At 43.0% G+C, this 27157-nt stretch overlaps 2 protein-coding genes across 4 annotated transcripts in view; both read left to right on the forward strand.

Annotated features, from left to right (window-relative positions):
* The window catches only part of vps11 (VPS11 core subunit of CORVET and HOPS complexes), a 25479-nt gene extending 290 nt beyond the window's left edge, over window positions 1-25189 (forward strand). Inside the window, exons 2-16 of the mRNA XM_020522620.2 lie at window positions 386-534; window positions 6746-6884; window positions 7256-7419; window positions 7816-8060; window positions 9304-9505; window positions 13068-13219; window positions 14437-14623; window positions 15202-15345; window positions 16023-16220; window positions 16832-16993; window positions 19563-19702; window positions 20893-21095; window positions 22558-22729; window positions 23262-23484; window positions 23931-25189. Of these exons, the coding sequence (XP_020378209.1) occupies window positions 386-534; window positions 6746-6884; window positions 7256-7419; window positions 7816-8060; window positions 9304-9505; window positions 13068-13219; window positions 14437-14623; window positions 15202-15345; window positions 16023-16220; window positions 16832-16993; window positions 19563-19702; window positions 20893-21095; window positions 22558-22729; window positions 23262-23484; window positions 23931-24098 (2648 nt within the window). The 3' untranslated portion in view covers window positions 24099-25189. The remainder of the gene's footprint in view (window positions 1-385; window positions 535-6745; window positions 6885-7255; window positions 7420-7815; window positions 8061-9303; window positions 9506-13067; window positions 13220-14436; window positions 14624-15201; window positions 15346-16022; window positions 16221-16831; window positions 16994-19562; window positions 19703-20892; window positions 21096-22557; window positions 22730-23261; window positions 23485-23930) is intronic.
* A 1446-nt stretch (window positions 25190-26635) lies between these two features.
* Window positions 26636-27157, forward strand: part of ift46 (intraflagellar transport 46 homolog (Chlamydomonas)) — a 19804-nt gene continuing 19282 nt past the window's right edge. For 2 of the 3 annotated variants that reach the window (XM_020522644.2, XM_048615524.1), the window contains exon 1: window positions 26636-26766. In XM_020522644.2, the coding sequence (XP_020378233.2) occupies window positions 26683-26766 (84 nt within the window). In that variant the 5' untranslated portion in view covers window positions 26636-26682. Of the gene's footprint in view, window positions 26890-27157 lie in introns of all 3 variants that reach the window. The other variant, XM_048615523.1, reaches the window with a different exon arrangement.

Below are 27157 nucleotides of genomic sequence, written 5' to 3' on the forward strand. Positions count from 1 at the left end.
TCTCCCCTCTTTCTCCCCCCAACCCCCGGGCCTCGGTCTCCCCTCTTCCCCCATTCGCCGGGTGTGGCCCTCCGGCACTGGGTCTTACTGCAGTCCCGGGCGTGGTCATAGAAACGTGCCGGGTCTTGATGCTTCTACTCCCAGCCCTCTGCAGTTCGGGTCTTGCTGCTGTTTGGACTCAGAGTAGGAGGGATCTGAAGCTGCCGCAGGCCCTGTAATTGGGGTTAGTTTCAGAGGAACACTTGCCGATGAATGTTCTCAACTTGCTGACAGTAATCAGGAAGAGTCTCTTGGTACTGTTGTGACCTGTGTTGTGATGCTTTCTCCACCTGTAGAAATTAATTTTGTTGGGTTTGTATGAAGGAATTCCTTAACCACGTAGCACACATCGAAGGGAATATCTGGTTTGTGTCGCGAACATTACAATCGAGCTCCTTCCAAGCATACAAGCTGCGAGTTACACACCTCTACCAGCTCAAACAGCACAATATTCTGGTCTCAGTGGGCGAGGATGAGCTCGGTATTAATCCTTTGGTGAGTGATAATTTGGTTAATTGGCTGATAAAACTGACATTGGATCCCCACAGTACATATGCAGGATTATCAACACACATCCCTGACGGTGTTAGAAAATTTAATATCAAACAAAGCGATGCTGAAGCAATCATTCACTTTTGATTTCATATGAGCAACAACTTAATTCATATTAACATCATTTCTTTCCTTCCATCTGCCCTTGTCCAGTTTTTCTATGAACTCCACACACGGACTGAGGTACTGTGTCCATAAGTACTCTTTCTCCAGCTTCCCCTCAGTGTCTGATCAGGGCACACGCCTGAACCAGTGGGGGTAGTGTCATTCATAAAATTTTACAGTACAGAAGGGAGCTATTCAACCTATTTTAAAAAAAACAAAAGAACTGTAGATGCTGTAAATCAGGAAAAGGAAACAGAAGTTGCTGTAAAAGCTCAGCAGGTCTGGCAGCATCTGTGAAGGATAAAACAGAATTGACGTTTTGGTCACTGGACCCGAAACGTTAACTGTGTTTTTTCATTGACAGATGCTGCTAGACCTGCTGAGCTTTTCCAGCAACTTTGTTTATGTAGCTATTCAACCTATTGTGTCTACCAGTTGCTGAAAGAGCTACCCTGCTAGTCCCATTCTCCACAGCTCTCTAAATTCATCACTTTCAAATATATATCCAGCTCTCTTTTGAAACTGTGTGGAATCTGCCCATACCACACTCCCAATGCATTTCAAATTCTAACAACTCTGAATAAAGAAGTTTCTCCTCATTGCACTCCTAGCTCTCTTGTTGACAGTCCTGAAATTGCAACCCTTGTGACTACTGGCATACCAACTAGTTGTTCATAATGTTAAATACCTCAAGAAGGTCACCTCTTAATCTTCTCTGCTTCAAAAAAAAAGCCCATTTTCTCATACATTTTGTATCTAAAATACCTGATTCGTGGTATCGTTCTAGTAAATCTCTTTTGCACTCTTCCTAAAGATTAAACAAATTACTTAAATAAGGTGCCCAGAACTGAAACTAAACACCATACTCTAAATGCGGTCTGAACAGTGATTTGTAGAGGTGTAGCATCACTTCCTTGCTTTTATACACTGTGCCTTTATTTATAGATTTTATTGATCCTATAAGCCACCTTAACAACTGCTTCAACTTGCCTGGCCGCCATCTGAGAATTATCCCCTTGAGCTCTGACGTTCCTTTGCTCCTGTACTCCCCTCAGAGTTGTACCACTGAGCCTGTATTGACTCTCCATGTTTCTGCTACCAAAATGCATTAATCAATTTCTCTGCGCTGAGATTCATCTACCGGGTATCTGCCCGTTTGGCCAATTTGTCAATGATTCTCTGAAGTCGCTCAATGTCATCCTTTCAATTCATGATTCTCCCTACATTAGTAGCATCTCCAAATTTTGAGATTTTGCCCTCAACACCCATTTCCGAATTCTTTATATAAATCAGAAGAAGCAAGGGTCCTAACACCAATACATGGGGAACACCACTTTCAACTTGCTTCCAGTCTGAGAAATGCCCATCTATACCTACCCTCTGTTTCCTATCCTTTAGCCAACTTCTAATTCATGGTACTAAGGACCTAGCAATCCTAAACATTTCTCGTTTGCTAACCAACCTGCGATGCGGAACTGTATCAAATGTTTCTTGAAAGTTCAAATATACAACATCCACTGTGCTACCGTCATCCACTGCCTGGGTCACCTCATCAAAGAACTCAATTAAATTTGTTAGACGTGACCTGTCCTTGACAAAGCCATGTTGACTGCCTAGTATTAACTTACATCTCTCTAAAAGCATAATTACCTTATCCTACATTATGGCCTCTATCATGTTTTCCCACTACTGATGACAAGCTGACAGGTCAGTAATTTTCTGGATTATCCTTTGCCCCTTTCTTAAACAATGTGTCACATTTACAAGCCTCCAGTCCCCTGGGAGTCATCCTGTGTTCAGAGAGGTCTAGAAAATTTCTGTCAATGGTGCCACAATTTGCTCCCTTATCTCTCTCAGCAATGTTGGATGCATCCCATCTTGGCCTGGCAACTTTGCTACCTGGAGTGCTGCTAGCCTTTTTAAGCACCTCTTTGTCGATCACTATACTGCTCAGTTGCTGAACACCCACATTTTCAATTCAGCACTTGTCACAATTTTCTAATTTGATAAAGATAGAAGCAAATACTCATTTAGTACCCCTTCCATCCCTTTGCTTCAGTGAGAAATTCTTCCAGTTTTCATCCCCTGTTTTATCCACCAAAATGCATTTCCAATTAACTTGTTCCAGGTCAACGTTTATACTCCTAAAATCTGCCTTTTTCCTGTCTGGAATCTTAATTCTTGACCGATTTTTATCCCTTTCTAACTTAATATTGAACCTTAGTATATTATGATCACTATTTCCCAAATGCCACATACAACCCCCCACCACCACCACTTTGATCTCCACTTGGCCAGTCTGGGCTTCCTCACTAGTAGGACTGAAAATGTGCTGTTCCAGAAAGTTCTCCTGCATACGTGGCAGGAATTTCTCCCCTTACATGCACTACACTCTGACTCTTTAGCAGCTTACTCTAGGGTAATTGACAACCCAACTTTTCCTACAGATTTCCATAATCTGCCTACAAACGTTCTTTTCTCCTGATCCCTGATATCAGTGTCTAAACTTAGCCTGAACACAAAAACTGATGGTGCAGGAGTGATCAGTACAATGACCTACTTCTGCACCACGATAAATCTTTGACTCTGAAAGCTGCAAAGTGCGGTGTTGGTATCCTCGCTGACAGGAGCTAATCCAGCAACAAGTTGTATTTATATCATGCCTTTAACATAGTTATGACACGGATGGGAGGACTGCACTGGGAGTAAAAATTTACTGTTTCCATGAGCTGTACCAAGTATAAATGTCTTATTGACATCAAGAATGTCACTAAAATCACCAAAAATGACTTAATTGGTGTTAACTGGAACAAAAAAAAACTTTCACCAGGCTTTTCGATAAACTCAAAAATAACACATTTATTACAGAACAATTTCTTTTTTTCTCCATACATTCATACACAGTCAGGACACAGACCTACACAGCACAGCTCTGCAGAGCAATTTGTGGAAAAACAGGGAAAAACCTCTTGAACAAGAATTCAAGCTAAAAGGGTTGAATGTCTCTTGTTAGTTACTTCACATTGCTGTCAGTTGCAGAATGGTGGGAAATCTCAGACCAGATTTTAGATTCGGAAGAGAAACTGTTGAGAATTTTGAAACTTTATTGGGTTTTTATTCCCCCAAACTACTTCAGAAAGGGATAGTAAAGAGTGATGCTTTCAGCTTCAAGTTTTAATGCTTACAGAGTACTGCATGCTTGTAAACTCCAACTGCGCACAGCCTCTAGGTGCATACTTAAAAAAAACACCCACATCTTAGTCCAGTAGCTGTTACTAGGCAATGACAGCACATATCCAATGGGTTTTTCTGGTCTGTTTGACCAACAATTGAATCAATAAAACTGTCTTTTATCTTTCTCTAAATCTTTGAGCACCCTTTTCCAGTTCCACAACAATGTCCTGGCAAAGCCTTTGCAGTCTGGTAATGTCTGAATGCTTATTTTCCCCAGTCTCATTATCTGAACATGTATGCATTACCAAAATAGAAAACTGTCCTAAAGTACCAATCACATGAATCACCAATAAAAAAAGGGCAGTGTATCAAAGATGATAGATATGGTTAGAAGCTTGATCAAAAAGTTGGGTTTTAAGATTTTTAAAAGGATGAGAGGGAAGTGAAGAAATTTAGAGAAATATTTGTGTGGTGTGAAAGTGACTGAAAATAAAAGTAGTAATGCTGACATGAGGTCAGAATTAAAAATATTTATCAGAATAAATTCGTGGAGAGGCTGTAGATCTGGAAGAGATCACAGGTCAGAAGAGCTGAGGTCATTTAAAGGCTTTAACATGTGAAATTTAATTCTTGAGTCATTGAGTAAGGAAGCAACAGAAGGGATGAGGCAGCAGAGTCATGAATTCCAGACATGAGGTGAGAGTGACTGCCCATGCTTTCACTGCTATTTTTGTCTGTGTGGCATCAAAGAGCCCTAGCAAAACTGGAGTAAATAGGTATCAGGAGACAAACTCTGCATTGGTTGGAGTCATACCTGGGACAAAGCAAGATAGAGATAGTATTTTTTTTTTTTGTTCCTGCAGCCTTCAGGTGGCATCGTTGTGGCGCTGGAGGAGGCTTAGGATGGACATGTCGTCCAACGAGTGGGAGGGGGAGTTGAAGTGGTTCGCGACTGGGAGGTGCAGTCATTTGTCACGTTTTTCTGAAGAAGGGTCCAGACCTGAAACGTCAGCTTTTCTGCTCCTCTGATGCTGCCTGGCCTGCTGTGTTCATCCAGCTCTACACCTTGTTACAGCAAAACAAGATAGTTGCAATTGTTGGAGGTCAGTCATTCTCAGCTCCAGGACATCTCTGCAAGAGATCCTCAGGGTAGTGTCCTAGGCCCAAACATCTCTGGTTGTTTCATCAATGACCTTCCCTCCATCATAAGGTCAGAAGTGGAGATGTTCACCGATGACCACACAATGTTCACCATTTGCAATTTGTGAGATATTCAAGCAGCCCATGTACAGCAAGACCTGGACAATATCCTGGTTTGTTGTGGCAAGTAACACAGGAAATTACTTCTGCTAACAAAAGGGAATCAAACCATTGCCATTTGACATTCAATGGCATTGCCATCACTCAACCCTCCATTATAAACAGCCTGGAGGTTAGCATTGACTGGAATCGCCACATAAACCTAGTGGCTACAAGGGCAGATCAGAGACGAGGAATACTGCAGTGAATAACTCACCTCCTGACTCCCAAAAGCCTGCCACCATCTACAAGGCATAAGTCAGGAATGTCATGGAATACTCCTCACTTGCCTGGATGGGTGCAGCTCCAACAACACTTAGAAAGTTTGACACCATCCAGGACAAAGCAGCCCCCGCTTGATTGGCAGCACACCCACAAGCATTCACTCCCTCCACCACTGACCCACTCAGTAACAGCAGTGTATACTACCCACAAGATGTACTGCAGAAATTCACCAAAGATCCTCAGACAGCACCTTCAAAACCCATGACCACTCCCATCTGGAAGGACAAGGGCAGCAGCTGCATAGGAACACCACCCCCTGCAAGTTGCCCTCCAAGTCACTTACCATCCTGACTTGGAAATTTATTGCTCTTCCTTCGATGTGACTAGGTCAAAATCCTGTAACTCCCTCCCTAAGATCATTGTGGGTCAACCTACAGTATGTGGACTGCAGCGCTTCAAGAAGACAGCTCACCACTACATAGTGCAACTAGGGATCAGTAATAAATATTGGCCCAGCTAGTGCTGCCCTCATCCCATGAATGAATTTTTTTTTTGGAAAGTGAAATTTTTCAAGGATTGGAGCTTAAAAGTGAACATGGGATGGATGATCATTCCAGCAACGTGGCCAAGGCAGGGCTAGAGCTGCTAAAGATGATAGACTGTGTTCATGATGCAATTTGTGACCTATCTGGTTCAGACTGAGCAAATAGTTTTATGAAACGTTTGTACAGGAAGACTGCGTTTACACAGTTCCTTTCACAGCCTCCAGACATTTCTCATACAATGAAGTATTTACAAAGTGTACTCACCATTACAGGTTGGCAATCACAGCAGCCAATGAGTGCACATCTAGCTCTTCCAAATAAAATGAAAATAACCGGATCATTTTTTTTTGTGATGTTAGTTGAGGGATAAAGATCGCACAGGGTTCCATTGTCAAAGTAGTGTCATAGGATCTTTTACTTTCACCTGAAAGAACAGACAGACCTTGACTAAATGTTTTATCTGACAGAGGACTTCCCTGATGGTGTAGCACTCCCATGGTACAGGAGTTGCAACTTGGATTTTGCTCACGCCTGAAGATTCCTTTAACTCGCATCCTTCTGACTCCGCAGTGAGACAGCTTCCCATGAGTCATTGCTGACCCTCCAAAGTCCATCATTGACCATATTCTGTGCTCCTGGGGGGATAACTGGTGTTTTTGTTTGTTGGTGGTTTTCCATGAAAATACTTTGATTTGTACAAGAATTTTGCAGTTTTGTCAATTAGAACTAATAATAATTAACTGGATTTTAATAAACCAGGAGCTCATAGACTTCAGTCTTTTTATTTTGTTTTCCTTATTTTGCAGGTGAAGGTGTGGAATCTGGAGAAGCGGGATAGCAGTGGGAATCCTCTCTGCACACGAATCTTTTCCGCAATTCCTGGCAATAAGCCCACAGAGGTCTCGTGCCTCACTGTCCATGAGAACCTGAACTACATGGCAATCGGTAATGGGCACCAACAGCTGATTGGCTAATCTCTGCACAATCAAAGATCAGGGCCATGAATATGCTCTCAGACATCATTCATTATTAAACTTCTTCACACACCTCTCTCATAAACTGACAACACTCTTTAAAGCATTAACAATCTCTCACTGGTTTCCATACCCTAAACTCAGGGTTTCTCAAATTTACAACAGACAAAACACAGCATTCAGCCCAAAAGCTCCATTCTATTGTTTCTAAAGAGACAAGGGTTCTCCTTGTCCTGTTTGTCTGACCCTATTGGCATAACCTATTGTCTGCCATGTGTTTATCTATCCTCCCTATCTATAATGACTCAAATGCCATTAACCTCAACACTCTGTTCTGTGCAGGCTTCACGGACGGGAGTGTTGTCCTGAAGAAAGGTGACATCACTCGTGACAGACACAGCAAGACTGATGTTCTAGCGGAGGGGACCTACCCCATCACTGGCCTTGGATTCCAACAGTCTGGGAAACAGACCCATCTCTTTGTGGTTACAACAGAGAATGTCAAGGTGGGTTGGACTTAATTGCATTGTCGGAGGGTCAGGACTAAGGGCAAGCTATACTGTTGGAGGGTCGGTATTAAGGACATATGACAACGTTGCAGAGACTGCTTTCTGGATAAGATGTTAAACTGCGGCCCTACCTGTTGTCCCTGATGTACCATGTCTCATGGCACCATTTAAAAAGACACAAGAAGTTCTCCCAATTTGCTGGCCAATGAGCATTCACTGAACGAGGTTATTCCATCATGATCACATTGCTGTTTGTGGACTCTTACTGTGGCTGCTGTATTTCTTGCATTAAAACACTTCAGAGATTGTTCACGAGTTTGGGACATCATGGAGTAAAGGTATTATATAAATGCAACTTCTTTCTTACTGCCATGTTATACTTTTTTTTTGTAGTCGTACAATGTTTCCCTGAAGGAGTTCCCTGTGGTGGAGCTGGATAACCATGGCTGCAGCCTGCATTGTTCAGCCCTCTGTGACCCCTCACAGGACAACCAGCTGATTGTTGCCGGCGATGACTGTGTCTATCTCTACCAGCCTGACGAGCGTGGGCCCTGCTTTGCTTTTGATGGCCAGAAGCAGATTGTGCACTGGTACCGTGGCTATCTCCTCATCGTGTCGAAGGAGAAGAAAACCTCCAAGTATGAGAACAGTTTCAGTTCCTGTCTGAGGGGGATGTGACCAATCAGTGCTATTCACTCACTCATACATTTTTTTGAATCAGTTACTACGAAAGACCAAACTGGAGAGTTAATGACAGCATTAGATAAGTCCCCTGCAAGAGCAAGTGCGGAATTAAACTCCCGCACTTGGGAGTAAAGCTTCTCTACACTGCTCCATCAAGCACTCTGAGGACAGGTACAGGGTTGGGTTAGATAGAGAGTAAAGCTCCCCTTACACTGTCCTCATCAAACACCTTCAGAATAGGGACAGCACAGAATTTTATACAGATTCACACTCCCCTACTCTTTTAAACTGAAAGTAATGCTCTTTATACACTGTCCTCATCAACTCCTAGGACAGGGACAGTATGGGTTTAGGTACAGATTAAAGCTCTCTCGACTCTTTTAAGATGAAAGTAAAGCATCATTGACAATATGTCCATCAAACACTCCCAGGACAGGTACTGCATGGGGTTAGATACAGAGTAAAGCTCCATCTACTCTTTTGAACTGAAAGTAAAGCATCCGTTGCAGTTGTGAACTGGAATTCCCATCAAACACTCCCTGGACAGGGATAACATAGGGTTAGACCTTGCCTTATGAGGAGAGTAAACTGCTGGAATTTACAAAATTGACCATGTGGCTTAGAGTCTCAATATTTTCCGCAACCACAAGCAGCTCGGGTACACAAATGGTTGTAAATTCCAGGTCTCAATTGGGCGACTGTGCAGGGAGGAGAGACTGAAGGAGGTTGGTGGAGAGTCCAGGGGTCGGGATCATCTGGACAGGGTGATACAATCCAGTAACCTGGGACCAGAGAGAGGGGTGAGAGAGTCCAGAGGTCTAGGACCAGAGAGATAGATGAGAGTGTGGTCTGAATCCATTGTTCCTGGTGGCAGGTGTTGCTGAAGTGATGGATGGCATTTTAAAATGAAACCAGCTGTCCAGTTACCAGCTGTTTATAAAACTGATTTCTCATTTCAAGAGCAAATAGTGATCGGCAATAAATGTCATTCCTAGCATCACTATCATCCGAGAATTAATTTTAAATGATTGTAGGTTTAAGTCCAACTCTGGCAGTTGAGTGTTTGAAGTGTGAGCCTGCCTTCTCCTGATCAGAGAGATGATAAATCGTGGTTTGGGCTGGAATTACTTTGCTATTTTGAGGGTCCAAGTAGTGAGTTGCAGCCACAGTGTCTCACTTTGGTGTTTCTTTCACCAGGACTGATCTTGTTGGAGGTAACGAGCAGTCGTCAGAGAAGCAGATACTCACCATCTACGACCTGGATAATAAATTCATTGCATACACGGCAGCTTTCGATGACATTGTGGATGTGTTGTCTGAGTGGGGCTCACTGTACGTGCTGACCAGCAATCGTAAAATCAGTGTTCTGCAGGAGAAGGACACACAGACAAAACTCGAGGTACTGAACTGGCAGTGAAAGAGTGGTCAGCATGAACCAGAGCCTCCAGCTGGTTAATCGTGTATTCCACAGGGGCGCTGAGGAGCTCATTCAGTGTGATTCATGTCAAAGGGAGTACACTGCTACCTGTGGTGGTTAGTGGATGATGCTCGATAAATATTCAAGAGAACAGAGAGCTTTGTTTTTGTTGTCTCCCTATTCTTGTAAATTAACTAGGACAAATTCCACCTGATAAAGTAAGTTGGCTTTTGGCTCTTCAAAAATCTAAATTCAATGATTCAAACGAAGCTGATCTCAGCAGAAATGTGCATGAAGCTGTCAGGTTGTCACAGAAACCGAACTGTGTCACGAGTCCTTCAGGAAGCAAGCTTGCCATCCTTGCACTATCTGTGACTGTAAGACCTTCAGTCCCACAACAAGATACCACTTTGTATCAAACTGCTACCAGGAGTTTAAACATACCAACCAATTACCAATATCTTTCACAATTAGGAATAAGGAATAAACAGCAGCAAATCATATCCCAGAAATGATGATAAAGTTACGTGGTCAGAACCCACTTCAGAAAGTGATTTTCTGATCGAGACAGATGATGGGCACAGCATTTGCCCGGGTACTACACTGTCAGAAGTGCCATCGTTCAACTCAGACAACGAACTCGGAGTTATGAGTGTCTGCTGAAGCTTTCATAGTTGGGGGGGAGGAGTGTTAGATACCCAGGTGAAAAGGTTCAAAAGGCTTCTCAAGCAAATCATTAATTCCAGTTTCTGTTTCATCTCTGGAAGGTCCTAGACATGTGTGAATCATTGCTGTTTGCACGATTCATTTATTTTACTCGTCTGCAGAATATGGATGTCGTTGGCATTTGTTGCATTAGTTGTTAAGAGTGACCCACCTTGCTGTGGGCCAATGTAGGTCCGATGAGGAGATTTCATTCCCTTAAAGAACATTAGTGAACGAGATGGTCTCTTACAACAATGACAGTTGTTACACAATCACAATTAGACTAACTTTTTGTTCCACGTTTTTTATTGAATTCACATTTCCCCATTTGCTTCGGTTGGATTTGAACCCATGTCTCTAGAACAATATTAGCCTGAGCTTCTAGACTACTGATCTACTGAGATTCCCACTGTGTCATTGTCTCCCTGTCCTTGTTAATTTACTTGGATAAATTTCCCTCTGTTATGCTAAAAATATTGTACTGTGTCCATGGAAGCTATATTCGTGGAAATATGCAGTTTCTTCAGAAACTTCCTGTGACAATTACCAAGTGAGACAGAAGTGAGTTCACTTTCTTCGAAGGTAAAAAATCTGAATCTCAAAGCAAGGACTCAGCTTGGGCTCACCCAAAATCTCCTGCTGCTGCTCAGTAGTGGTTTTATATGTATGTTTTTTAACATTGGAAACTGTGATATAAATGCACATTTTTGTTGTAAGGTTGAGGCTTTTTTAAAAGTTAAAATAAAAGCATTTGACTGAGTAGGTAAGGAAAAGAGTTGGGTAGATTTGGGTGTGGAATGCTGAGTAGGATAAAAGAATCATGAGTCCGTGATAAGAATCTCTTGATAGCTGAGAGTTGTTCTCTTTGTAAGTCCCACATGGTCTGTATGGATTACAAATTAATACAGTAACTTCCTTGTGGCAGTGGAGGGAGCTCAGGTCCTGCAGCATTTTAACACCAGATGGAAACTTATGGAATATCCAATTTTTACACTGTGGATGATTTGTCATTGTCTTTATTTCCAAGAGAATGACTTGCTTGTGTGGCAAGTGAGGAGAGAGAGTCTGAAGGGGTATGGACAGGTTCAGTGAATGGGTAGGAAAAGTGGGGAAATGTCACTTTATGGGAAGGTAATGGTGTAGGGACAATGTCACTTGACTAGTAATCCAGAAGCCCAAGCTAATGGGTTCAAATCTCATCGTGGCAGATGGTGGAATTTAAATTCACCTTTTCCAAAAAAGAAATCTGAAGTGAAATCTAGTTTAATGGTGATTGTGTTAGAGTTGATTGTTATTAAAACCATCTGGTTCACTAATGTGCTTCAGGGAAGGAAATCTGCCATTCTTACCTGGTCTGGCCTACACGTGACTCCAGACCCACCGCAATTTGCTTGACTCTTAACTAGGGATGGGTAATAAATGCTGGGTGAGCTAGCAATGCCCATATCCCATGAATGAATAAGTATTTATTTTGGTAGGAAGAACAGGAAAACAAAATCTTTTTAAACGATGAGAGGCTGTACATGAAAACACCAGGTTAGCACACAGCGATGGGAGATCTTTTTAATCAACCTGTTCAGATATAATGTGCCACATGTGGGACAGTTGGACTTGAGCTTAGAGCTTCTGGCTCAGAGTTAGGGACACTACCACTGTACCACAACAGCATGGAGTCAAGTGAGAAATTTCTCCTTCAGGATTGTGAAGCTTTGAAGTTCTCTATCGTAGGAATCTGTGAATGTTCAGTCATTGAATAGATTCAACACAAAGGTCAATAGATTATTGGACTCCAGGGAATCACAAGGAGCAGGAGCAGGAACAAGCGACATTCAGCACATTGCTGAACTTGGGTTCCAACTCCACTTTCCCGCCCTCTCCCATATCCCTTGCCTCCAGTTCGGTCAATCCCAGACTTAAATAAATTCATGATGGATCATCCACAACATTCTGAAGTAGAAAATTCCAAAGATTCATAATTCTTCGAATGAAGAAATTTCTCTATATTTCCTTCATAAATGATTGACCCCTTATCCTGAGACTGTATCCCTGTCTTCCTGATTTCCCAATCAGCACAAGCAACCTCTTAATATCCTGTCTGTTATGCCCTTTCAGAATCATGTATGTTACAATGAAATCGTTTCTCATTCTTCTAAAATTCATATAATATAGACCTAATTTCCTCAGCTCCCTTATCCAATCTAGTGAACCTTCGCTGTATTGCCTCCAGTGCAATTATCTCCGTCCTTAAATACGGAGACCAAAACTGCACACAGTATTCCTGTACAATTTTAGCAATTCTTTATTCCGGTACTTCAGTCTGCTTGCAATAAATGCAAGTTTGCTTTTCTAATTGTTTTCTGCACTTGCATACTCACTTTGTGTTCCTCATACCAAAGTCTGTTTGAATATCAACATTTACAAGTTCTGCACTTTTTAAAAAATGTTCTGTTTTACCAGCTTCACATCCAGTGATACAGGGCTGAATGGGAAAGTGAAGTTTACGCAGATGATCGGCCATGAATATATTGAAACAGGCTGCAAGAGCAGAACGGCCGACTCGTGCTGTAATGACTCCACAATCTACTTGAGCTCCCAGCACTCCTCAGGCTTCTCGCTTATCCCCACTTTTCATTGCTCTAAACCTCACCTGTTCACTTCTCCCATTGTCAAGGGCACCCTTTCAAAGAGGTGGCATTTTTAGTTACTTGTCCTGATTGTTCTTTCTGTGGCTCAGTGTCCGATTCCGTTCTGTGAAGTGTTTCAGGCTGTTCCTTAAGAGGTTAAAAGGTGCTATATAAATGCAAGATTTTGCTGATGCGATGTCTTTCCCATTTGACAGATGTTATTTAAAAAGAACCTGTTTGTTATGGCCATCAATTTGGCGAAGAGTCACCATTTAGATAACGACGGACTGGCAGATATCTTCCGACAGTATGGTGACCACCTGTATGTGAAAGGGGATCATGATGGTGCTATACAGCAATACATCCGGTATGTGCAGACCCAGATCTGAAACAGTGGGTGGGTATGGGGGAAGAGTGACAATATAGAAAAGCAACTCCTTCCAACAAGCTGCTAAAAGGAAGCTGGTGGCTTAGTGAGTAGGAACACTTTCTGGGCATGACTGCTGGGCTTGGCGAGAGAAAGATTTAGTTTGTCAGGCACAAGAAAGAACCTGTTCCCATGAGCTGTTGGTATCTCGGGTGAAGACCAGCACTGGTGTGGAACATGGCCTATTGTGAACTGCTGCCCTTCAGAAGGCAGAGTCTGTGTGGAGACATGATTCCAGCAACCAACCCCCAACTCCCTACCCCATCTTCATGGTGAGCCATAAGCAGGGTTATGTCCAGATTAAGGGGAGAAGGTGCATCATGGTCATGCCACTGGGCTAGTATCCCAGGGGCCCAGGCTAAAGCTGTGTACTAGGTTTGTATCCCACACTGGCAGCTGGTTAATTTTACATTCCATTAATATCTGGAAATGATCAGATATCACCCATGACAATCTATTGCTGTAAAAAAAGAAAACAACCTATTGGGTTCAGTGGTGCCCTTTGGGGAAGGGAATCTGCTGACCCTTACCCAGCTTGGCATATGTGTGACTCCAGACCTGCAGCAATGTAGTTGAGTCTTAACTGCCCTCTGCAATAGCTGAACAAGCTACTCAATCAGGGGGAAATTAGGCATGGCCAACAAGTGCTTGCCCAGCCAATGACCCATACATACGTGGGAAAAAAAAAATAGTTCAGAAAAGGTAATGGAGTACTTGCAAACACCTCCAACTTCCTCTATTCCGCCTTGCCTAATATTTGAGTTGCTGTTGCCAGCTGCTGAGTTACTCATTTACAATCTCCTGTGCACATGCACACGTACTTCAAAGTACACTGTCTGTTCATGTTTTCCTCGCCTCTCCCAGGATCCAAGAAATTGTAAAAACACCCAAATCTATGAAAGAATAAAGAAAAAGATGTTTTCTGGTAGGAGTCACTGCCCCATTTATTTAATTCTTGCAGTTCCTGATGAGTCAGAATTCCCAGTTCCCAGCTGCAACTGTTCCTGCCACATCAGCTGAGATATCGAATCCTACCCGTCCCCTGTCCCTGTTGTCCAGACAGGAGAATATGTCACACAGCCGAGTGAGCAAGCGAGCACACCAAGCTGGATTTGTTTCATTACCTCAGTAAATTTCTTCCTCCCTGCTGTCCACAGCACCATCGGGAAGCTGGAGCCATCATATGTGATACGGAAGTTTCTGGATGCGCAGCGGATCCACAATCTGACAGCATACCTTCAGGCCCTGCACCGTCAGTCATTGGCCAATGAGGACCACACAACGCTCCTGCTCAACTGTTACACGAAACTAAAAGATAGCTCCAAACTTGAGGAGTTCATCAAGGTGAAGTCAATGTGTTCTTACTGTCACCTCCCATCAACTGTGGTCTCAGCACAGAATCACCATAGGTCTTTGACAGTGAGGAAACACAAATAGCACGTTGTCCTAAGATTCACTCAGAATTTCGTGAGCTGGAAGCTCAGGATGAACACTGACCATCGGGTGTGAACCTGAAATGGTTTGTGTTTAACTAATGCAATCTTTTTGCTGGCTGAAATATTTCAGGGCAATGTTTCCCTCAGTTGTTACAAGTAAATGTTTGATAACAGATTTCACAGCCAATGGAGCAAATACAATCATTGATCATGTGAAACATTAATAATGGCACAGGTTGCATGCAGGGCAGCTGAAAGAGTCCTGTTAACAGTATCTCCTGACAGCTTGAGATGAGATGATTTAAGATGCTAGTGGTTTAAAGAGGAGGAGCTAGGGGGCTTCTGTGGGCAGGTACAGCTTGTCAAAGATGTTACAGAAATGCAGGGTTTTTTAGTTATAAATAGCAATGAAGTAGATTGGACAGCAGTTCATTGTAAGTTGTGACTTTCACTTGTTGATGAGATTATTGTTCCCTTTCATCTCAGACCAGTGATAATGAGGTCCACTTTGATGTTGAAACTGCGATCAAGGTGCTGCGTCAGGCAGGTTATTACCGACACGCTGTCTATCTGGCCGATAAACACTCCCACCACGAGTGGTACCTCAAGATCCAGCTCGAGGACATCAAGGTAGTTCAATCCATGTCCAGCTGCTCCTTCGTTAGAATAACCGTGCACTCTCCTCAGGCTGAAGTACAAAAGGGATTGGAGATTGTGCTGCTGCTGCTATCTACAGCCTGTTCATATCTCATTTGATTTCTCACATTATCCTGGATCCTGTATTCTACATCCTGTTACCTGCTGATTCTCTCCATTCAAGTATTCTTGTATTGGATCTGTTATCAGATATTACAGTAATTCTATTCCAGTTCCTTGGAGATTAACTAACTAAAAATTAATGTGTAATTAGTAGCAGGTGAATTTGCTGCTTGATGGTTTTGAAGTTGACTGTATACTTGTATCTGAAGGTGTCATGTAGTTCACTCCATCAACCCTCTCCCAAATCAGACTCAAAGCATTGAGCTTTACCATGACACATGCGAGGGACTGGGTGATAACTTGGGTGCATTAGGTACAGCTACCCTACATTATCCTGCAATTGTCGTCTTGCCGGATTCTCCACCTCTCCATATGTGCTGCCTGATTCACCATCTTCCCCTGAGTCTAAAACTGATCCACCCCCTTATCTGATAGATTCAGAGCAAGAGTTCTATCCATGCTTCTGAAGTCCTGGTTTTATTTATTTTCCCCTCTCAGCCCCTATTGCAGGTGTTTGGCTCTAAGTTGGAATTGTTTCCTCTTCACAGAACTATCAGGAAGCCCTGTGCTATATTGGGAAGCTGCCCTTTGACCAGGCAGAGAGGAACATGAAGAATTACGGCAAGACACTGATGCACCATGCTGCAGATGAGACCACTGAACTACTGAAAATCCTGTGTACAGATTACAGAGCCAGCGGAGAGCTACCAGCAGAGACAGAAGCTGGAGGAAGATACAAGGATAAGGTACCGATGAAGTCCTTTCCCTTTCTCTCTTACAGTGCACCACAGAAGGAAGCTATGTCACGCATTGTGCCTGTGCTAACTTCCTAAAAGGGTTATTTCAGTTCTAATGTATCCACCACAACCACCCACCCCCACCCACCCACCCTCCGCCGGCCTTTCTCCCTGACCCCTGTGAATTTTCAGCTGTTTATCCGATTCCCTCTTGACCCCCATTATTGAAATTACTTCCACCGCTGCTTCAGGCAGCACATTCCAGATATCGTGCTCACTGCACTTATAAAAACCCTAGTGTCTCCTTGATAGCTGCCTGTCCCATCACTGAAACTAGTTTCTCAGTTACTCAATCAAACCTTTTATACTTTGAAAATCTACTATCAAATCTCTGCTTCACATCCTGTGCTCCAAGGAGACCAATCCCAGCTTCATCAGTCTTTTCACATTATTGAAGTCCCTCAGCCCTGGGACCATTCTGGTGAATCTCTTCCCTCAGCATCGACATCCTTTTAAACTCTTAAACTTGCCCAGAATTGAACTCATGACACCAGCTGGGGCTTAACCAAAGCAGACATTACTATCATTCTGTGTTTTTGGCTTATGTTTCTTCGTTTTAGGCAAATTCTGAGGAGTTTATTTCAATTTTTGCCAACAACCCACGGGAACTGAAGAATTTCTTGGAGCACATGATCCAGGTTCAGGTGAACTCCCCACAGGGTGTGTATGATACTCTGCTTGAACTCAGGCTGCAGGACTGGGCCCATGAGGAAGATGTTCAGGTTTGAGCTGTTTGTCTTTCTCCTGACGTGTACTGACAGTTTAGACAATCTTCTTGTCTTTCCCCAGTATAGTGTGGGATCATGGGTGAGCGTGTTTTTAATCTTTGCTCCAATAATTCACTTCGTTCCAGCTTCAGCATTTCTCCATTTTCACTGCTGTGCAGCTTCCTCCTGCCTTTGCTGGGGCCTTTGAGTGAGATTCCAAATTTGTTGGGAAGATTTCCATCTATGTTTGTACACCATGATGCCCTAAGAATTTTGCCCTATTACTCTTGGCTTGGTGACATAAAGTTATATCAAATGTTCTGCACAGGAAAAGGTCATTTGGCCCATTCAGCTATTCTGTACCAACACATGCTGTATGCAAAACCTCCTCTCATTCCCAGAATACAGTACAGAAGAGTCCCTTCGGCCCATTGAGTCTACACCAACAAAAAAGACTCCTCTAAATTTCTACTAGTCCCATTCTGCAGTATTAGGCCCGTAGCTTCAAACGAAATGACGTTTCAAGTGCTCATCCAATTATTTTTTAAAGGTTGTGAGGTTTCCTACCCTAACTACCCTCCCAGACTGCGTATTCCAGATTCCTAACACTCTGTGGATGAAAATGTTTTTCCTCAAATCCCCTTTAAATCCGTAACCTCCTGCCCTTTAATATTATGGTGCCTCATTATTACCCTTCAACTACGGACAACAGCTGTTTTTTATCCACCCTGTCCATGCCCCTCATAATCTTATACACTTCAATCAGGAACCGCCGCCATTTCCACCCCCCCATCCGCCAACCAACCTTTTCTACTCCAGAGAAAACAACCTGAGCTTATCCAATAGAAACTGAAAGAACTGCGGATGGTCAGTAAATCAGAAACAATAACAGAAGTTGCTGGAAAAGCTCAGCAGGTCTGGCAGCATTTGTAAAGAGAAATAAGAGTTAACATTTTGGGTCCGGTGACCCTTCCTCAGAACAGAGGCTTACCCAGCCTTTCTTCATAGCTAAAGTGTTCCATTCCAATCATCATCCTGGTGAATCTCCTCTGCAACCCCTCCAGTGTAATCACATCTTTCCCATAGTGTGATGACCAGAACTGCACACAGTTCTCCAGCTGTGGCCTAACTAAAGTTCTGTACAGCTCCAACATAACCTACCCACTCTTATAATCTGTACCACAGCTGATAAAGGCAAGTGTGTGATGTGCCTTCTTGACTACCCTAATAAACTGCCCTCTGCCTCCAGGGATCTTTGGAGAAGCATATCAAGATCCCTCTGATCCTCTGAGCGTCCTAGTGTCCTGCCATTTAGTGCCGTAGTGTCCTCCTACATTCACTGCATCGATACAACTCTCTTTTACTTTCACCTTCAAAGTCTATCCAGCTTCCTGTTAAATGTATCTCTACGCTTCACCTCAGGGCCACGGTAGCCAGTTCACTGTTCACCTGGATAAAGAGGTTTCAGCTGAATTTTGATTTCTTGGTGACTACCTTAAATTGGTGGCCTCAAATTTTGTTTTTCCAACTTGGAAACTTTCCCTGCATCTCTTTATCAAACCCATTTATAACTGTAGAAAGAAACTCACTCCAATCCCCCCATATCCTTCTCTAGAGTAAAGAGAAGCAGCATATTTATACTTTACTGATCACTATTACCTCAGTTTTGCATCATCTTATAAATCTATACTGCACATTCTTCAATTTCTTTATTTTTTTTTAATAAACTGTACGTAGTACTCTAAATATGGCCTAACCAAGATTTGATATGAACTACCTTCTCTACTTCTCAATTCCCTCACGTACAGTTTGCTTTCATTATGGCCTTATTATCTGTGTCATTATCGCCTTATTATCTGTGTCATTATCTTTTGTGATTTATGTGTTGTGCTCCCAGATCCCTTTGCTGCTTCAAATAATTTAGATTGTGCATCTTGAAACAAAAAATAATACGTCGTTTTCTGAACTGATGACCTCTACCACTCAGAAGGACAAAGCAGTAGACATATGAGAACACCACGGCCTACAAATTTCTCTCAAATCCACATATCATCCTGACTTGGAGTAATAAAACTATTTGTTCACGGTCGCTGAGTCAGAATCCTGGAATCCCTTCCTAACAACATTGTGGTAATAGCCACACCACAATAATGGCAACAATTCAAGAAGGCAACTCACCACCACCTTCACCAGGGCAGGATTGGCAATAAATGCTGGCCCAGTCAGTGATGCCCACATCCCATTAAAGAATAAATACTCTATATCATCACTCGCTGCTACTTTTAACACAATTCTGCAAGTTAATTAATGTTTGCTTATGTTATTTATTGAACTCGTCCTCTTTATTGACCACTCTATCCACCCTGGAGCACCAAAATTTGGTGTCATCCACAAATGTGGAATTTTATGAGCTAGCATTTTAAACTGACCAATATCAGTTCAAAGCCACAGTGCAGATGGTGGGTCTGGAGGGACAGTCTGAGGTCTTTGTGCTTCCAGTCTGTTATTAGTAATGACTGAATCTCAGGTTAACACTGCTCCTGCTGTGTATTAAATGGTGATTTTTTTTTCACTTCCCAATCAGGTGAAGAAGCGACTGCAGGAAGATGCGATGAGTCTGTTGAAGAGTGGTTTATTTAAAGCTGTCTTTGACAAGGCGCTGGTGCTGTGCCAAATGCACAATTTCAAAGATGGAGTGTTGTACCTGTATGAGCAGGGCCGACTGTGAGTCCAGAATGAGATCACTTGTGTTTCGGAAATGCTGTGATATCCTCACCCAGGACGGGAACAATGGTGCCTTTGTGTTTTATAATTTACAGCTGGTCAGAAGCTGACTGGGAGCAGACATTTGAATTGGCTTCATTTGCAGAGAAACAACAAACAAGGAAAACAGAATTTGAGACATCACTGGAGCAGAATACTGCACCAGGCAGCCTCTGAGCACAAATTTAAAATGTACATAAGGTCAAGAGAAAATGGGTTCACCAGTCACTATTGAGAAAAGCTCCATTTTTGATGGAATTTGGAAATATAGCTGAACTGGTGGAATTCTTAATGACCACCAGAGCTTAGATGTACAGATTTTAACAACAACAGTTTGTGTCTGAAAAGCATCTTTCAATATGATTCACCCCATAGGATCAGAACCTGATGAAAATTGACACCAAGCCAAAAAAGATGTATGATGAGTAAGGTTTTGGTCAGAGTTTTAAGGACTGTTGTAAAGGAGCAGAGAGAGTTACAGCTGAAGGGGTATAAGGAAGGAATTCCAGAGCTTAATAGACCAGGCAGCTGAGGGAATGGCCCTGTGGGAAGGAGAGAACTTGGATGGAAAGTTGTACCTACCAGAGGTTGAGGTGAGGCCATGGAGGGTTTGAACACAAAGCTCTTGGACAGAGGGATTCCTCAGCATTGACTGTGTTGATAATGGGTTAGTGAGCAGCACCCTCTTCTCTGTGTGAGGAAGTCGGGGTTCATGTCCCTTTTGATAGATTTGAGCCTGACATTCTCTCAGTCTCAATATCCCTGGAGTGTTGCATTGTCCAGGACTGACTGCCCTCTTGGGCAGATATAAAATATCCCATGGCACTGTTTAAAGAGAGCACAGATGTTCTCCCCAGGTCCTGACCAATATTTATCCCTCAATCAACATTAGAAAAAAAAATGATCTGGTCATAGCCATATTGCTGGTTTTGGGATCTTGCTATGCTGAAATTGGCTGCTGTGTTTCCTACACTACAACAATGACAATACTTCAAAAACAAATGCTTAATTGGCAGTAAAACATCTGCTTGTGGCAGATGCTATAAAAATGTGAACCTTTGTTTCTATAGTAAAGTTGCTGATGAGGAAAAGCAGGGAGAGGGACTGTCTGTGTTTTGCCTCTGTTCCAAGTTGTGAATGCTTTCCCTCAGATACCAGCAGATAATGCACTATCACATGCAGAACGATGAGTATGCCAAAGTGATCGAGACCTGTGAGAGGTATGGGGAGCAGGAGGTCTGCCTCTGGGAACAAGCACTTGGATACTTTGCACGGAAGGAGGAGGATTGTAAGGAATACATTAGCAGTGTGCTGCGACACATTGACAGGAACAACCTCATGCCTCCTTTGCTGGGTAAGACTGGGTCTCCTCCTGTATAGTGTCCTGTGCTAACAGCAGGCTGCCTTCGCCCTGTGGGTAAGAGCTGGACGCATTCATTGTCCTGTACCATTTTGATCTGTAATTTCTGCATTTGGGTGGCAAACCATGATCCTTGTCCCTCCCCTGCCAATCTGACTTGTGCAAGGTAATGTCAGCTATATCATCACTGCATAATAGAAGTAGTAGCCACAGTGTAACTAGCATAGGGTTTAGTTGAAAAGCCTCAGATGCTATACGTTATACACACTGTGAGAGTTAATTTAACAAACATTTCAGTAACCAAGGAGATGAAATACCACTCCCTCTGCTGCAGCTTCTCTTGACAAAGATGAAAGGTCCCATCTACACACCATGTGACAATACATCAACGTTGCCTGATCAGCAGTAGTGTTTATTACATTTTACTGATTTGGACTTTAGTTCATTACATCTGATTTCCCAGTTTCTTGCATGTAGTTAGTGAATTGATCAACATTGGATGACAGCAAAAGAGACAAACAAGACAAAAATATCAAATTGGGTTCAGCAGAGATTTTACCTCGAGGGTTGACCACTCCCAGACACTAGATCACTTCACAATATTATATAGTAATGTAAAGGTTTCTTTAAAACTTTAGATATGCAGGCCTCCTGTTGGAGTAATTATCTTCCATGCCTTAGAATGATCAGATTGTAAATGGTGTGGGTATAGATTGGTTGTATAGTTGGAAAGCAAAAGAAAGCTGAGTTCTGGGGAAGGGACAGCGCACAGTCTTTGTCCCTTTATTTCCAGCGGTGCACATTACTGTGCAGCCTGGTCACATTTAATCAGTTGTTAAGAAAATGGTCTTCACAGAGTTGTCCTGAAGGAGGCCATTCAACCCATTGCACTCTCTCTCAGGCCTTTGACATTTTCCACTTAGTCCCAATCCCTTGCCCATATCCCAAACATTTCCTTGTGATTCTTTTCAAAATGTTATCTTATAAACATATGCCCAGGGGGAGGTGATGGCTTAGTGGTATTATCACTGGACTGTTAATCCAGAGACCCAGGTTATGTTTTGGAGACCAGGTTCAAATCCTGCTACAGCAGATGATGGAATTTGAATTCAATTAAAAAAAAATCTGTCATTCACAGTCTAATGATGACCATCTATTGCTGATTCTTGGAAAACCTGTCTGGTTCACTACTATCCTTTAGAGAAAGAAACTGCTATCCTTACCTGATTTGGACTACATGTGACTCCAAACCCACAGCAATGTGACTGACTCATAACTGTCCTCTGGGCAATAAATGCTATCCTATCCAGCGATGCCCTCATCCCATGAATGAATTCAAAAGAAAACTTACCTTCTAAAAGCTGTCGGAGATTCTGCTGGTCCAGTAAGCTTGAGTTTATGAATCTGAAACTCGCCACATATCTCTCCTCCTTTCCCCCCCTCCCCACCTTTGCAGTCGTACAGACACTGGCTCACAACTCCACAGCCACACTCTCGGTCATTAAGGATTATCTCATTAATAAGCTGCAGCAAGAAAGTGATCACATTGCTGAAGATGAGCGCAGGATCAAGCAATATCGTGAAGAAACCAAGAAAATCCAGGAGGAGATTGAAGAACTTAAAAGCAGGTAGATGAGCCTAAAACAGCCAAAATGCTTCTTTGCTACATTACGGTGGTGGTGCCAATGACCATCCATCCCAGCCTAAAGATTGTGTCTCATACGATGCACCTATAACCCAACCCCAAATGTCCAACACAGTTGAGACAACTCAAACATGTTGGTGTTTTGCACACCTTAATTTTGTTCACAATTTGTATGTTTGTCTGCATATATCTTTTGTGTGTTCATTTTCCAAGTGTTTTGGAGCCATGTAGCTCTGTCTCTGGGCCACGGAGAAGATAGATTTCAGCAACACCATCTCCAGGGTGAGTTTGGTGCCACTCTGTGCCAAGAGTAGAGATCCATCCCCCAGTTACTAACGTGAAAGCTTAATGCTCTCTGATGCTAGTTTCCTCATTTTCACTTTTGTTCTCTTGCCCTCCTGAATTGTTGCATTATTAAATGTGAGAGCCTCTGCCAGGCATCGACCTTGAAATCAGTAACGTTCTGTGCTCTGCCTGGAATGCTGGGTTGATCAGATTGCTGTTTATGTTGTCAGTGCAAAGATCTTTCAGAAGCCCAAGTGCAGCATGTGTAACAGTCCCCTGGAACTGCCCTCTGTCCACTTCCTGTGTGGCCACTCCTTCCACCAACATTGCTTTGAGAGTTACGCAGAGCACGACTCGGAGTGTCCGACCTGCATGCCTGAAAACCGCAAAGTCATGGACATGATCCATGCCCAGGAACAGAAGCTGGATCTTCATGACAAGTTCCAACATCAGGTAAAGGGAAACAGGGCTTGGGAACAACAGGACTGTTGTGGATTTGACAGTTGATTTAACCTTGAGAACCATTGCGATTGATCTCAATCATGGTGTCTCCTGATATCCAACTTGTGCAGGAATCGGTGGTTAGTGCTTTCCCACACACACACAGATATACCCACAGGCAAACCCCACCTACACACAGACACCCACAAACCCCATACAGACAAACACGCACAGACACATACAAACCCCAGCCAGACACACGGGTCACTGTGGTTATTAGTGTGCTGACTGTGGACCTTGTGGAGATCAGTTGACTTGGGTCTGCATCTCACATTGTTACTTCTTCACTCAAAGCCTGGTATTCCCCCGTTTGTAGTTTACTGATTGTATTGTGTTACGAACCTGGTGTTTTTTGCCTGTCCCTGCTTCTGATACCCTCAATTTATTTCTCTCCCCAGCTGAAGTGTTCGAAGGATGGATTCTCGATCATTGCAGATTACTTTGGCCGTGGGGTCTTCAATAAACTGACGCTAATCACAGACCCTCTTCCTGGGAGAGCAGCCACTGCAAACCTTGATGTTGGACTTCAGAGGGACTTGTTGATACACACAAAGAGAACGGCTTAAGAACAGAAACCAACATCTGCACCTTCATACAACACTTTGTAAAAACTCATGTTGAACTCCTACAATTGTGACTCAGTGACAGTGATGAATTTGTGTTTCTGAAGTGAATCACGGATATCACATATATGTGGCTGTCGATAAGCATTAACCATGGATTTGACCACTGAGGGCCCAGATACTATGTTACTACTGTTTGGAGAAAGACCAATTCCTCCAGCTCCACATTGGAATAAGGCTGGCTCCAATAATATTAAACTAAAAGTGCTTTGAGAGTACATTTTGACATGTACAGGATGATACTGGATCACAGATCCAGTAAGATCCATAAAGGAGCAGTGCATCGCTCATGCATCAGGGAGATTCTTGACTGTTTGCAGCTGAACTATCAATTGTATGATGTTAGATTATCTCAGTTTGAGGTTTTACCTCATGGGGGAGGTTCTGCGTGGGGGAGCCACCAGATAAATGCTGATTAGTAACAGTGCTGTGAAATGCTTCTCCTCTTCCTGGCAATTGACTGGAACACTCAAGAAAATCCTACAAATAATGACTCTAATGATTGTACCAAACCTCTGCATTAAATCCTCTCCCTTCAATCACACTCTCAGCCAATGAAACAGAGCCACATTACCTAATGCGGGAAAGACCTCGATCCGATTTCCCCTCCTTACAGTACTCGGGGAGTGAGCCTAATTTTTTTCTCCTGCTCAGTTCACCTGGTTTAAAGTGCTTGATTTTAGCCATCTTTATTTTGGCAGGAGAGAGGAGGGTGCAACCCTGATAATTGTGTTCTGTATGATTCTGCCAAAGCAGTTTAGCACTTTTGAGATTCAGTTTCACCTATCTGTGTTTCAGAGTCTCACAAATGTCGCAGCATTGTGAAATGTACCACTTCCTTCTTACTTCCATATCTTCCTGTTCGGGATCCTTCCTGACTTGTTTGTGACACGCTTACATCCAATTCTCATATTTTCTGCTATTAAACTGGTCTTTGCATGTCTGTATTTTTAATACATTGTACCTGCACAGAACTTAAGAAAAAAAAACTTATAAATTTGGAAATATGAATAAAGAACACTGCATTAATTGAATTGAGATTCATTCTTCTCTGCATGAAAAATCCAATCTCAGTTGCATTTATAAATACATCCCAGGGTGCTTCACAGGAATGTTATGAGGGAGAGGTGTCCAAAGGCTTGTTCAGAGTATTTTAGAGGAGGAGAGAGAAGTGGAGTGTTTTGGGGAGGGAATTTCAAAGCTTGGGCCTTGGGCAGCTGCAGGCATGGCCATGCAATGAAAGTAGGGATGATCAAGAGGCCTGAATTAGGTAGAGTTATTGCACAACTGGAGGAAATCAGAGATACTGCAACAAAAATAAAAACTCACCAAGACTAGCAGCATCTATGGAGAGAAAGAAAGTTAATGTTTCAGGTCCAGTGACCCTTCAGAACTGAGGTACCATATTCTATTTAGACTCTTAAATGATCACAGTGATCAAACTGAAGAAATGCATGTAAGTGATCTCTGGTTTGACCAAGAGTAGGTGAGGATTTATATCCTCTGATTAAATAGACCAAAAACACTACAGCCAGACAGTTACAAAATTTCGTGGTTGTGTACCTGAGATTGATCTGAACATGTCTAACCACAATTGGGAACTTGTTAACCTTCATGTCAGTCCTGCGATCAAAATAATAATGAAGATGAATAAAAGCATTCAACTTATTTGGACAGACTTCAGAGTAATTAAAATCTCCACCACCATTCTATTTTGCTAGAGGGATTTATTCTCAACTTGGTATTAACAACTCTTTCCCAGGAACTTTGAAATATTTGTATTACTTCAGGCCACCAATGGTATACTATAGTCAATGAAGAACTTTTGTCACAAAAACAGAAATTGCTGTAGAAACTCAGTAGGTCTGGCAGCATCTGTAGAGAGAAAGCAGAGTTAACATTTGAGGTCATAGAGTCACAGAGATGTACAGCCTGGAAACAGCCCCCTTTGTTCTTGTCCATGCCAACCAGATATTTTACATTAATCTAGCCCCATTTGGCCCATTTCCCTCTAAACACTTCCTATTCATGTACCCATCCAGTTGCCTTTTAAATGTTGTATTTGTACCAGCCTCCACCACTTCCTCTGGCAGCTCATTCCATACATGCAACACCCTCTGTGAAAAAAGTTACCCCTCAGGTCCCTTTTAAATCTTTCCCCTCTCACCTTAAACCTACTCTCTCAAGTTTTGGACTTTGGGGATAAGTCCTTGGCTATTCACCCTATCCATACCCGTCAAGCGTTTATAAACGTCTATAAGGTCACCAGTGGGTGACCCTTCTTAAGAACTTTTGAAGTGTGGTCACTATCAAAATGTGTGAAACTGGGCAGTTAACTTGTGCACTGCTACTTCCCATGATCAACAGGAAGAACGGAATTGCTCAGTGAAACTAAAACTTCACGTACAAACAATTACGGCAGTGTACAGCTGTAAGTAACTTTATTCCCTGCAGGTAGCGGAGCAGTGGGAGGACCAGAGTGGGAGTTGGCACCAAGGTCTTCTCTTGACAGTATTTGTACTTGTTGATGGAGGCGGGAGACTGGGGTCGGAGTGTGCGCACGCGCGCCATGTTCGGCGTCATGGCGGAATCAGACTCGGAGGGAGCGAAGGTAACCATAGCAACGCGGCCTAGACACCGGGCCGCCTCACTCCAAGCGCCGCTCCTAGAGCTTGGTGCCTGTAGGCACAGCCCTCTGCCGCAGGCTTACAGGGGAATGAGGGCAGGCGCTCAGGTAATCGCCGGAGAGATGGGGGCTGTTACTCCGCACAGCAAGATCCCTCACTCAGCGATGGGCCGAGCGGTTATTGGTGTTGATTGAGGGAGGAATGTTGGTCAGGATGTTAAATAGGAGCCGAGTTAGAGTGCGTACCCGTGGGGAAGAGGATTAGAAACTGCTGGGGGTCAGGATCGGAATCTATCATCATTCATTTACTGAAAACCAACCCTCCAATGGTGCGTCTCTCCCTCAGCACTGACCCTCCGACAGTGCGGCGCTCCCT

The sequence above is a fragment of the Rhincodon typus genome, chromosome 32 (genome assembly GCF_021869965.1).
Source record: "Rhincodon typus isolate 14 chromosome 32, sRhiTyp1.1, whole genome shotgun sequence".
Lineage (NCBI taxonomy): Eukaryota > Metazoa > Chordata > Chondrichthyes > Orectolobiformes > Rhincodontidae > Rhincodon > Rhincodon typus.